General features: G+C 37.6%; 2 protein-coding genes across 2 annotated transcripts in view; one reads left to right on the top strand and one right to left on the bottom strand.

The window, feature by feature from the left end:
• LOC131787205 (matrilin-4-like) overlaps positions 1-13076 on the top strand; it is a 402738-nt gene that overhangs the window by 206701 nt on the left and 182961 nt on the right. The window lies entirely within an intron of this gene.
• On the bottom strand, positions 4170-11123 carry LOC131787194 (polycystin-1-like protein 2). Its single transcript, XM_059104281.2, has 8 exons — positions 11034-11123; positions 10527-10721; positions 10031-10252; positions 9123-9830; positions 8251-8487; positions 6837-8162; positions 6134-6302; positions 4170-5656 (listed from the first exon to the last, which is right to left on the bottom strand). The coding sequence occupies exons 1-8, from the start codon at positions 11121-11123 to the stop codon at positions 4170-4172; spliced, it is 4434 nt and encodes a 1477-aa protein (XP_058960264.2).

The raw sequence follows: 13076 nt of genomic DNA, 5'->3' as shown, positions 1-13076 counted from the left end.
ACACTGATATAAGGAATTGATTACAAGGTATGTGACCACGTAATACATAAAGCAAGAAAATAAATGCCTTAGCTTTATAGCTTAAAAAGTAAAATATGAGAGTTGTGTAGACAATATGTTAGTTTTTATCCTCCTCTAGATATTTACTCTAATAACATAGCCAATATCAGTCTCATTCACACTCACTGTCTACTTAACTTGTGGAAAGATGTTCACCTTAGTAGCTCTTAGTATTTTTTTGAATGAAGAAATGAAAGCCTGCCTTCTTATCTCAGTTGGTTCCTTTGTGCATAAGCAAACTTCACTCTCTTTAGTTTAAAAGTAAAGGCAGAGCCAGGGCTTTGGTATGCTACCAATTCTTGATCATTATTTTCTTGTGAAACGGTGATTTTTCCCATTATCAGTGGAAACCTGGTTATTGTTTCAGGTAGGTTAGCCTTATAAATTTGTTGTAACAATTTCCTGAACCTGTTGTCGTATGAATCTTTGACTCAATTTTACCTCACTAACGTGAACTGAATAAACAGAGACTTAAATTAATATGTTCTCCTTTTGAGGTGTGCATCAAAATTATGAAGTCATTACAGGCTTGAAGCATAGGTTTAAAATATAAGAAGAGCGACAAAACTTTTAAGTCTGTAATCTTCAGTTCATTAATGCTCAAAGCGTTGGAAGTTGAATCATGAAGTTGGCAAATGCTAATTATGATAAATGGTGACAACAAAAAAAGAGGTAAAGCATGAAAGTGTGAGAATTAAAAGGATAGTTTTGAATTTGCATGGTGTAATTGTTGATTTAGGGATGGTTGTTCTCTTTAAATATGAATAGCCTCTTTTATCTTTAGTTGAAAACCGGTAGAAGCGTAATCCAAAACATGGAAGCTATCTTCTGAACAGAAAGCGCGACAATGTGCAGATTCTTACAGATGCTTGAAAAGGTGAGAGGCCCTGTCACTGATTAAGTGCTCTCTAACACGAGGGGAAAAATGCCGGCATATTTCACCGACGTAACAGGCATTACAGCCAGCACATACAAGCTTATAAACCACATGTAAACAGAGCCCGTCAGGGAAAGGGTCTTATACCAATCAAGTTGCTGATCTTGAAGGAAGAGAAAACTAGCTTAATATCCAAGTCATTGTAATAGCAATTGATAAAATGGCGAATCTTTTTTTGAGTGAAAGCAGAAAAATGGCTTATGTAAGTTAGCTTAAAGTAAAACGTAGGTGAAGTGGTGGGAAGGGAATCCCGGGGATGAGGATTGCTATGGGTCCCAGTGGTGTAACGGTCTTTAATCTTTTCGATTAGGGAAGAGATTCTTTTTTAGAAGGTAAGGTGATGTTGAAAGTCTCTTTACTAACATGCCTCTTGAGGAGTGTACTGACTTAGCGGTCAATTACATTTCCGAGGGCAATTCCAACATTAACATTACCCTCTATAGATGTCCTGACTGACAACAATGACCCCAGTCCCTCTCTAACCAGTGCTTATAGCAAGAAAACTTTCACCGGGTTACTAACTAATTTTTTCAGCTTCACCCCGTACCTTTTACAGATTGGGTATCATTAAGACTCTCGTTGATAGAGTGTACAAGATTAATAACACCTGGTTAGGGTTTCACGAGGACATTAGCAAGCCTACAGGCAGGTGTTGTAAAAAGTTTGCCTAGCTTTTTCATAAGTACACATTTCGTTCTTTATAAGAATCTTGTGTATCCGGCATATGCTGAATTCTAATTTTTCAACCAAATTTATATTCTTTTGAATATTCTTAGATCCCCTAGAATCGCTTGCTATTCACGTAATTAAAATAATTACATGAAATCTTGCTGATGTATGGCACACTAGGTCTTCCTCTGATCCTCCTGAAATGTTATAATGGGTATTGGTATTGGCGATAAAAGTGTAGTCAAATTAAAGCTTTGTACACAGTTTATGCATTTAATTTATGTGATAAAATATTGTATTTTTCCTAAAACTAGTTTATCTGAATAATAACGAGTTACCAGGCACAAGTATGGCTTTTCACGATGATAATTTCCAGGTTTGAAAAAAGCCACTGCTCACCAAAATCCTTAGTTCCTTTGCCTTTAAAGCCCAACTTCATCAAAACATTGGTAACAGGAGGGATCAGCAAATCAATGACTACAAAGAAAACTTGATTGATGTTTGGAATTGATTTCTGCGATGTACAAATGAAATCCAGGTATCATCTCGAGTTTTCTACAAATTTTTTCATGGTCGACTTTCTATAACTTCGAATTTGCTGATAGCAAAATTGCTAATATCTCCAAAGAAAATAAAGCTATAAAATATTCCAAGTACATCAATAGGTGAAATAAATAGAAACATAAAAATTAAATGAGATAAAAATTAATTATTATAGATAAAAATACACATGTATATACAGGTAATTTCAGAATTTAACATCGGTCTCAGAAAGAGCATTCATCATCCAGTTGAACAGTTTTTAGTGCAATTTTGAAGGCAGAAATTGAAATAGACACACGAGCATTATCCAGTATTATCCGGCAATAAGTTCCAAATTAATACTCTACGCTTATCAGAGGAGGTTGAAATGTTAAGGAAAAACAGTGCGGCAAGCAGTCATACCTGGAAACTTCAAGAGAAGATATAAGAGAAGGGCATTCGATTGTGGTGTATTGTTTTACTGACTCACTGTTTTCACGTGTATACTCCTCAGTCGACCTGTGATGTCTTAACACTTTGTAGTTTACAGTCGCTTCTTTCAATTTTGGCTCATTTTCCCAAACCGAAATTATCAGTCACGCTTAATAAAATATAATTTAAACTGATGCGAACATCTTACACTTCAGCAAGAACTTGTTCAAAACATTAGGAACAATAACTAAGGTCCTCAGCTGCTTGCAGATACCGCTGACTAGTATGCGTGTTGATCGCTTTGTAAGTTGTGATTACATCATCCCAAGGTTCCAGACCTCTTCAATTCTTCCCTCTTCCCTACCCACCCCCCAGACTGGTCCCTAAATTCCCCTTGAAAAAACTCTTTTAAAGCCAGGGCTGAAGAGGGCTGTAATTCAATGTTGCCTTTATGTTGTTAAAGGTTCATGGAATCACGATAATCATTCTTTTGCGTTGTGTTTTATTGTTTTTTGTTTTCGTTTTGTTCTATTTTTTTGGAGCTGGGGGAGGGGGTTGTGGGGCGAATACGTTAACTTGAAATTGAATTTATAGAGGGTTGACAAGGTCAATGTGTCAAAAATTTTCTTAACGCTTGTTGCTACTGTGAAAACAAAACACCTTTTATTTATTATCGTCAAGGAATTAGTGAAAAGGATGTTTATTAGACATCACACAACCTTTAAATTACCTTCATGAGCAAAGTGTTTATAAATGGGATTAACAATTTGCTGCAAGTGGAGTGGACACGTTTCTTAATAAAGTGATCCTCAATCAGCATTTTTCTCTGAGGCTGGTAGTAGCTTCTCGTAATAACCGTGGTTGATATCTTGTATTGCACGATTGATAGTCAGGCTTGTGCCTTGTCAAACCTCTGCCATTGGGCCAACACTCTATAGCTAGAGGTTAGCTGAGTACCAAGATATGCTTATGGGGGAAAGGGACCAATTGACTTTGCGAAAACCTTGTTGTTTGGCGTTTCGCTTGAAGAAGGGCATCACCCGCCCTGAAGCTGGCAATAACGTGATACCGAACTTCAAAGCTTGACTGAAATCGGAAACCGCATCAAGAAGGAGCGCAGTATGGAACCAATGAACCTCAAAGACCATTTCAACATCTCAACCCTATACAGGAGTAAACTTGGCTGTCGGACATCTTAAACCAGTAGTCAATACTATATCAAAGCATACCTGTTTGTTTAATGAACTTGTTTTCATTATAGTAACATGTTTTGTCACTTAAAGTACTTTTCCATCCTGTGCGCATAACTGTAGATCCTTTTATGATGCAAAAACTAAGCTACACATCTAATTGACAATGACATCTGACGATGACGAAACTTCGTATATTATTTTGATAATTTTTGTGTTGGAAATATTCCCTCAAGCCTTACTTATAAGATACAATAACCTAAAAACACTTTCAATTATATCTATGCTTGAAAGGAAAGCCAAAAACAATTTCAACAAACGAAGACTAAGGAAATCTATAAATTAAGGCATCTCTGCATTTAGAAATGATCTTTTGATTTCTTTTCCGAATCACGCACCAAAGGATTTATCATTAATAACAAGAGGTCAATTAAGTCATTTTCCTCTTTCAAATAATCAGCCTCCATGTATTCTGTTCGTCGAGTTAGAGCAATAAGTCTATTTTCAACTTTTAGCATTCGTTCCTCTGTACCTTGAATAATGCATTCAGAATTCAAACAGAATGGCTCTGCTTCAGAAAGGCACATGTTGGCGAATATTGTCTCATCGCAAAACAACTTAAACTCAGTCCGATTACTTCCCTCGTGGAAAATGTCCATTAAACGCTCCTCAATAAAACGTGCCATTTCAAGCTCTTTTGCATTTTCCTCTGCGTTTGTTTTTGCGTCACTATACGATTCGTTAAGGACGGAAACAAGCATATTCATAAGAAATATAGTTGAGGATGTACAAAACAAAAATGCAAACGTGGGACCAATGAACGGTTTGTCCCTTCGAAGAGCGTCCACTGGGACTGCTTCTCCCAACAAGAATTTGAATTGAGACATGACTGCATTGAGGTAACTGGAATATTCTAATACTGCACCACCAAAAAACTGCATACCTGTTACAACAAATGCATTGAACACGATCTGAAAATAGACCACATACGAGAGTTGATAGCCTATAGATTGCCGAAAAGATGAAAACAAGTATATCACGTGTTGGTTAAAACGAATTAAATTCAGAAGCTTGACTGTCACCATAAAAACAGCCATGGCAATAGACGCATTTTCTAGGTTAAACCAATCCAAGGCTGTGTGGAAATGTACGATTTCATATGGATTGGCTTGAATAGATTTGATAGTGTTCAAAACGCTTTTAGCTCTGATCATGTAAAATGCTACAGAGGCTACAGAGAAAATAATCATAAAGAAATCCACCATGTTCCAAACAGACTTGAAGAAACCTAAGCGTTGTTGATAAAGGTGAACTAACATAACTATGAAATAAAACAGGACCATTGCCATGAACAGAAACTGGCCAATTAAGAAAAACATCAGAGCTCCTGACTCAGTGCTGTACAACTCAAGTGTTTCAATTCTCTGTGAAGTGTAGGCTGCACCAGTAGCTAAGGCCTCGTAAAAGTATGTGGCAACGCTAATCAAGTTTGTATTGACATTGAAAACGGCAAACTCTAGAATTACAGCTCGAGTTTGGCGATCAATCCATCCATTAGTAATAGTATCGTCGAGGACGCCTTGTGCAGTGCTTTCATCGTATCCCATGACTACTGCATAACCACCCCCTTCATAACAGTTGTACGGCGCTATAATGGGATCGTTCCGAAGTTCTGCTGCTGATTGATACCGCCAAGGCTTAGGGCAAACTTGGGGAGCATTGGGCCACGAGGTATTGAGGGATAGAGGTATCCAACCTGGAAGGCTTAGCAAAGTCGTATCCTCATTTTCTGGAGAATAGTCGTAATAACAATCCGCTATCATTTTCGCGAGTGATCTGCAGGGATCTTTAAATGGAAAAAAAATGGCGTAAATTACTTTAAGATTTGTCCCTAAATGATCATTATGATAAATGATCATAAAGTGAAACAGAGAAAGAGAAAATTGCTGACAAAAGAAAAGAAAGCTCGCCAGTAAAGTTTCATGATATCGGGTAAAAGGTTCTGGTTCTAAAATTGCTGTTGAGTTAAGTCCTAAGTAGCAAGTTGAAATGTATCAGTAAACTAGTATATGTTCTTCAATGCCTACGCCCCATTTTCTAGAGCCTCCAGTAGTATAATTTAGGATGTAAGTTACGAGCTTTTAGATTTCCAGATCACTAGACATGTACTTAGAGTTATTGGAATTCATTAAGTCACTATGACATTTTCCTCTTTCAAACAGCACTTTTTAATTGCATATAAGGGATTTTTCCACCAATTTAGAAGCTCTATTGTCAATCTTTAGTTTATTTATGAAAATGATACATTCTGATCTAAGATTACTTTTTCTAATTCTGAGCTGTCGCAACCAGGGCATTCCCACTAATATCGACATCTTGTTCCCGATGTACACGTCGTTTTTCTCTTCAAGTCCGTTGTACCACTCCTGGTTATAAATGTTTAATATAAATTCGTTCTTTAACCATGCTTCTAATCTGTGCGCATCCTTTACCTAGAATAAAGAACAACAACTTATAAAATAAACACATTAAGATCCAAGAACCCTTATGAAGAAGACAGAGGGTGCGATTCGCATAATCGTTAAACAAACGACAAGGAACAGCAAGGCAATAAATCAAAAGACAGGAACAAAGAGAAAGGGAGAAGGAGACTCGCCGCCATTCTAAATGCAAGTACCAAACAAAAAAGGATTCAAACGCCCATGGCACTCAATAGCAAACTTAAACATGAAATCCATGGTAACATCGCTACTACCTTTTTGTAAAGGTAGAAGTCATTATTTACATCCACTAGAAACCTGCCCCAGTACAGATATATTTGTCTTACATTAGCCTGCTTACTTGTCATCGTTAGGTGTGGTATTGCGACTGACTTTAATACCTATTTCTCTTTTAAACATCTACGAGTCTGTAATCTTTCATTGATATAAGGATCGATCGCCAGGCAAAATAGCTTTTGAATACTGCCAAATATTTTACAACTTCGGACAAAAAGTATTTTTATTCATCAGGAATCATAATCTTACCAGATTAAACTCCGTGAATCGATTTCTCGTCTCGGTGGTCATCAGAAAACGATTTCCATTCTTGTTTCCATAAGATACGATGGCTAGAAGAAATACAAATATTAAATGCAGAATAATGTCTCTTGTCATGCTTGTTAACTGAGCTTCTTTTTTTGATCTCTCCCTCATCTTTTCCCGCTGATATTTCTCAAAGTGCTGTTTGGGATCATCGCCCGAAAAATCTATCTCAATTGCTTGTAAATCGATAGCAGGCTCTTTTTCTTCTTCTTCTTCTTCTTCTTCGCACTTGCCTTTGTTCTTTCTTGTCAGGAGAAAGGAAATAACGATAACTACTATCATAACCTTCGTAGGCTGCACAACAAAAATATCTTGTCCATTGGAAATTAGGATAGAAGCAAGCCACTGCTCAGAGGTTTCCTTTCCCCACATCAAACTGTAAAATAGCGTAAACGTTGCTGCTGCCATAGTCGTACAGAAGCAAAAAAACCAGCCTACATAGAAAAAGAAATGAGGAAGCAGGTAACCAGTGTCCGTTATTTCATCCAAAAGTCGTTGGGCCTCGTCTGTAACTTGGTATTTTTCACTCCTTTTCTTCCTCGGTTTGCTAGACTTAAATAAGAAGGCAATTATTATGTTTATTGGTGCAATGATAATGCCACTTTGTGCTCCGATGACTATCTGTCTCCAAGAAAACTTGAAAGGCCCAACTTGTATCGCACCATCTGATTCACCACCGGTGTTATAAAACATGGCATTTGCTATCATTGCACTAAACAGAACTGAAAGGCAACATGAAGCTCTTTGTACACGTGTGAAGGTACTGCTACATGCTTTTCCAAACACTGACATCCACAAGTGACTGTCGGCAATTTTTCTGGCAAAGCACGAACGCACCTGAGCTGAGAAGGCAGAGCGAGATTTGCTGTCCACAGTAACCCCTATTTGGCCGTCGTCTTTTTCTAACGCAAGCCATCTATTTATGGGGAAAACCCACCTTTCTTCGGTCTGGCGGTCTTGGATAACTACGGTTTCTACGAACCAAGACGGATTATCACCCGAATTATCGTGAGCCAAAGTAATTTCTCTTAAAGGGCCAATGGGTTCTTTCAACACAAGAACAAAGCCGTTAATACTCCCACGTCCGAAAAGCTCGCTCCACTCCCCTTTCTCCCTCAATGGAATTTGACTCTGCTCATAATTTTTCCCCTTGATACTGATTGTTATGTTAGCTGTTGTTGCGGAATGTTTCCAAACGCCAGTGCTTACAACCATATCGTAATAATAGGCTCCTTCTTTCACAAGCGGTATCAATTTAGGTGGGCAAATCTAAAAAATTAACAACAACAACAAAACAAAAAACATTCAAAAATCAAAATAATTCGAAATACATGACTTCAGATTGAAATGTGATTACCTTATCTACATCTCTCTTGTCGGCCCTCCTTGCAACGATTAAGATAACGAGGTACAGGAGGAAAAAACAGGCAATTATCACAAGTACTGAAATATTGTCACTTTCAGCAAGGTTTAAAAACTCGGTAAAAACTTTGTCGAAGTCAATTGGGTTTGGTGCTTGGATAAAATTTCCACCAAATGATGTTAAATGATTGCAGAGACATTTAAGATGGGTGGTGTTCGAGTCTTGGCTAACCTTTAAAGAAATAATAATTAAAAAAATTAATTAAGCGAAAGAAATGAACATGATATTGTCCTCTAGTATATACCGAACAAAGGATTGGTGGTATTCGTGTGCGTTTATTAGATATTTGAAAGGTGAATAGCAAGTACTATCCATGCCCGAGCAGCCGATGATACAAAAGCAGAGTCAAGAGTTTCGTACCATTATTTGGTGTAATGAAAGAATAAAAGTACCATTTTGTATCTGTGTGATACACATTAAAAAAATTATTCACCTCGACTTTTGCAAATTGTTCTTTTCAAATTCAACTCAAGCACGATCTTTATTAAATTAAAAAATATTTAATCCCGAGCTGAATTGGTAAATTGCTTTTAATTAGTAATGAACCTTATGACCCGTTGGACACAAAAGTGAAGACATGAAAAACAAAGAAAGGTGATTAATGGCTTTAACGATAAATTTATGGCCAATTCGCATTCAGATGTTGAATCTGAAATGTCTATACCGACAACTCCTTCCCATAAGTATGTTATGAATGACTAATCGGTTCCTATCGTCATGGATGGGAGGCAACAATGAAAATTGCATTAGAGATTTCACTCGGTAAAGCTTAGTAGGAGAAAAATTGCTAAATGATTAATTTTTACCCGGCAACCTTCCGCGGTCCACTTCTCTGTGTTCTCTGACCAAAACAAACAAATCGATTGGGTGATGGTCAAAGTGTAGTTAACGTCTGTATTTGGATTATATTTCGGAAACGCAGTGCTAAGAAATCCTTTTGGTGGTGGATCTTTAACGCCCACACACGACCGTCTTTCACGACGATTTCCAAAACAGGATCTCCTTTTCCTGGAATGTTGACTTTCATTCTTAAGGCTTTTAGACAATAAGCCCGCGTAGAGGAAACCTGGCTTAGAAGGCATCACTGTAACTGAGCTATCTCTGATAAAGCAATTTGCATTAGCATCCGTTTGGTTGCCACATATAGATGCAAACGCCATTGTAAAATTGTGGTCAAAGTCATTAATCGTTGGTCTTTTTCCAAATTTTATGAACAGACTGATTTCTAATCCTGCTTTGGCTATACCCAACTTAAGAGATATAGGAACATTGGCTAGTTCTGCGTAATAACTTCGAACTGAGATTTGATTTGGCTTAAGAAAGTTATGCTGCGTCCCTTTGGTGGAGTTTTGAGGCGGACTTGAAATGGGAATCAAAATCTCAATGTCATTGTCAAGATTTGAAACATTTATCTTTTCCGCGTTGTTGCTTTTAAGCTCAAGACTCGTGACACGTGATTTGATTTTCTTGCTGCTATTGCCCCAAGTGAAAGGGTTAAAATCAACAGCTTGCATCTGAAAGAGAACACAATAAGGAATTAATAGTTTTACTGGTGATTCCAGGAGTTTTTCTCGCGTACAAAACATTTGTATTAACTGATTTTATCATCTTATCATAATAATTAAGATGTGGAGAAAAGAAAGTGTAATTATAAACTAAGCCAGCGATAACTTGAATCGCTTCTAAGTGAGATAAGATAAGGATGGCATCATACCTTTGCATTTATCTCTCCACCACCTATATTTCCAAGGCTGCTCGGGAGCTTAAATTTACTTGGTCCATCTCCCATGCTGAGTCCTTTTGCATCATTAGCTGTGACCTTTTTCAGGGATATTGTCAAGTTGGGAGTTTTTAGGAACAGCTCTTCTGATGGAACCAAGCGGCCGAAAAATGTATCACTCATGTTACTCAGTTTTTCGGAGGCCTTTTTCACGAACTGAAAAGAAAGTCAGTGAATGTTGTTCAGTCACCTGATAACGTAGTTAATCCGATGACTATTCTGACTTATTAGACCTGAAAAAATCTTATTTCACAATTCTTCTTTGCTGCCTTCGTTGGTCTCGCCGTTTTGTTCTCTTAATGTGAATTGTATTGCTTAGAATTGACCTATCCTGAATTAATGGCGAAAACGAAACTCCAACCAGGGAACGTATGGAGAAAGGACTGACCTCTGCGATAGTCGTTATTGTAACTGAACGTGTGATCTTTACCTCTGGAGCGGGTAGGGTTACTGCTAAGTCTGTGTCGTCCTGACTCGATCCTGCAGCTGACTTGAGAATATTTGTGAGGCAGCCTGTAACACTTGTAGCTGTTTGTTCTAACTCCGGCGTGAAAGGCTCCTCTGGATCGTTAAGGATGGAAACCATCATATTAGCTGTAATATCAGTCAGTTGCATCGTTATTTCCTAAGGAGAATAACACCAATGTGTCATGTACCGCACTAGAATTAAAATTGTAAGGAAAGATTGGTAGATTGGAAAACTTAGAACATTTGCAAATCAGATCCATGTATGTTTTCAGATAATAGAGATTTCATTTATTACGATTCACCTGAGAGGATAAGCTTGTTGCTTGTCGCGCTTACAGATCGAAATATTTCGAAGGGATGCATCGTTTTCTGTAGATAATTTGTCACTAGTGGTTATCACTCTTAGGTTTGAACTTGAATTTATGTTAATAAAAGGATTTAAAAGAAAGAGGAGATAAAAGTGGTGTACCATATTATTGTTGCTGTTACCGCTACCGTCACTGCAGCTCTTGCATTTTTGTTCAACCCGTAGTCCCATGGCCAAGCTTACTACCGACATAACCAAGCGAGACATTTGAAGATTCTCTGGTGTTATAGCTGTAAACTTCCATATCAATGTGTTGGAAATCTAGCAACAAAAAGAAATGGCACGTCTCATTAACAAATAGAAAAGGCTTTGACTGTGCTCTGTTTAGTTGTAAAGCATGCAGAAAGCGGCTAGAGCACGAAAAAAGTGTAGGGAGAAACACGAGTTGTAGTTGAGCATTTCTTCCCATTTCTTCAGTGCTCTAGCCACTTCCCAGGTGCTCTGCAACAGAGCACAGTTAAGGCTTCTCTATTTTTTTAATGATAAAAAATCTTTAAATTCCCTACGCATTACTTTCGATTTTCAAAAAAAACTTCATTTCCAGAGAGAAAAGAGAGTCGTCAGAATGCTGCATACTCCCATAGAGCACGCTACAATAAGCCACTCAGAATCCCTGTTACAATTAGTATGGGCAATTGTTGTTGCTTCTAGAAATTTTCAGACTGCTGAGTCATGCTGACTTGCATATCATAGAACTTTCGAAAACATTTTATCAAGTCATGAATTTATTATGTAAAACTAATAAAATAGTTCTTGTGTAAGCTGGAATGTTCCAGAACACTTTGTGATTGTATTTAAAGACTCACTTATGTAGTTGTGGTAGTGGTTGTTGTCAGAGTTACGACTGTTTTGAAGAGAAAGTAACTACGGAGGATTAATCACTGCAAGGTACTTTGGAGACAGCAGTGAGATTGTGTCAGTAATGAGCTAGGATTTAGACTGTGGTGGGCTTAATTAAGTTGATTAACGATAAATGTTGTACTGCTTTTGGGAGTCGCTCCTTGTTAAGAACATTATTCACTTTTTAATAAAGTAGTTGAGTTTGTGAAATTGTAACTTTTTTTCTGTCAGTAAGATTGTACCGAAACAGAATGGTTCAAATGGTTCAAAAGCTGTCAAAAATATCAAACCATCAAAGTTCACAAACTATCAAAGGTCACAATATGCAACTGTTTACAGCCTCAAGTAGATCGGTAGATGGAATTTAAACTTTTTCCTGAAGTTTTTTAGTCTCTAGTATAGAATCTGATGGTTAAATGTTCAGTGAAATCCGGCTGACTTGTAGCTCATTAGAACTCGCAAGTTTGTTCTCATGTCAAGTAGACAACAAACAACCGAATTCACCGGAATATGAGGATTGCTCGGGATGACTGCGCCGTAAAACTAGGCTGTTGTGATTGATGTGGCCTTCCACTCAATTCATCCACTCAACACATCAGAAAGGATATCAGAGTAGGCTCTTAGTTATTCACTCGAAGGGCGGCTGATGTAATTTCTGATGCTTGCTTCGCTGCGATGACCGGAGATCGCCACGATTAGCTACCCGCGATGAACCTCAGCGTGGTCGCAGTTGCTCTGACACTGTCATGTTTAGTATAAATTTTTAACTGTTATACCGGTTTGGCTATATTTTTCATCATTCCTGTGTTGCTCTGTTTTGGTTTTTTTTGTTTTTTAACATGACACCTTATAAATTATACAAGTGTTAACTGTCTCTGATTTCTATTATCGTCCGTAAGCTTGCAATCTAACTGAGCGTGAAAAACTTAAAAGCTTGGACTGTCGACCTCTTTGTTTTCTGTTTCATGATTTTCATCTCTGCTTACGTTATAGTAATTTCAATTTCGATGCTTAGCACTTTTTACAAACCTTTGTTTGGTTCTTCTATTGCTGCTTGCCGGATCGCTTGCTCCGAAATTTCACTCTCAATTCACGAAAAAAAAAAAAAAAAAGGCTTGAGAAGTCCGGTAAATGGTCGGACACGAACAATTTAACAGATGGTGTTACGGAGCTTTAGCTGAGCTCTTTACTTTGTACTCTGATAGAACACGCTCTTTCAACCAATGACAGCGCGCGTTAGATCCGAATTTTATTTAACATGATTTATTGCACTTATTTTAAGTAGGCCTTACGACATAAATAAAC

The sequence above is a fragment of the Pocillopora verrucosa genome, chromosome 7 (genome assembly GCF_036669915.1).
Source record: "Pocillopora verrucosa isolate sample1 chromosome 7, ASM3666991v2, whole genome shotgun sequence".
Lineage (NCBI taxonomy): Eukaryota > Metazoa > Cnidaria > Anthozoa > Scleractinia > Pocilloporidae > Pocillopora > Pocillopora verrucosa.
The sequence above is the reverse complement of the archived record's forward strand: the minus strand, read 5'-3'. Positions and strand labels throughout refer to the sequence as shown.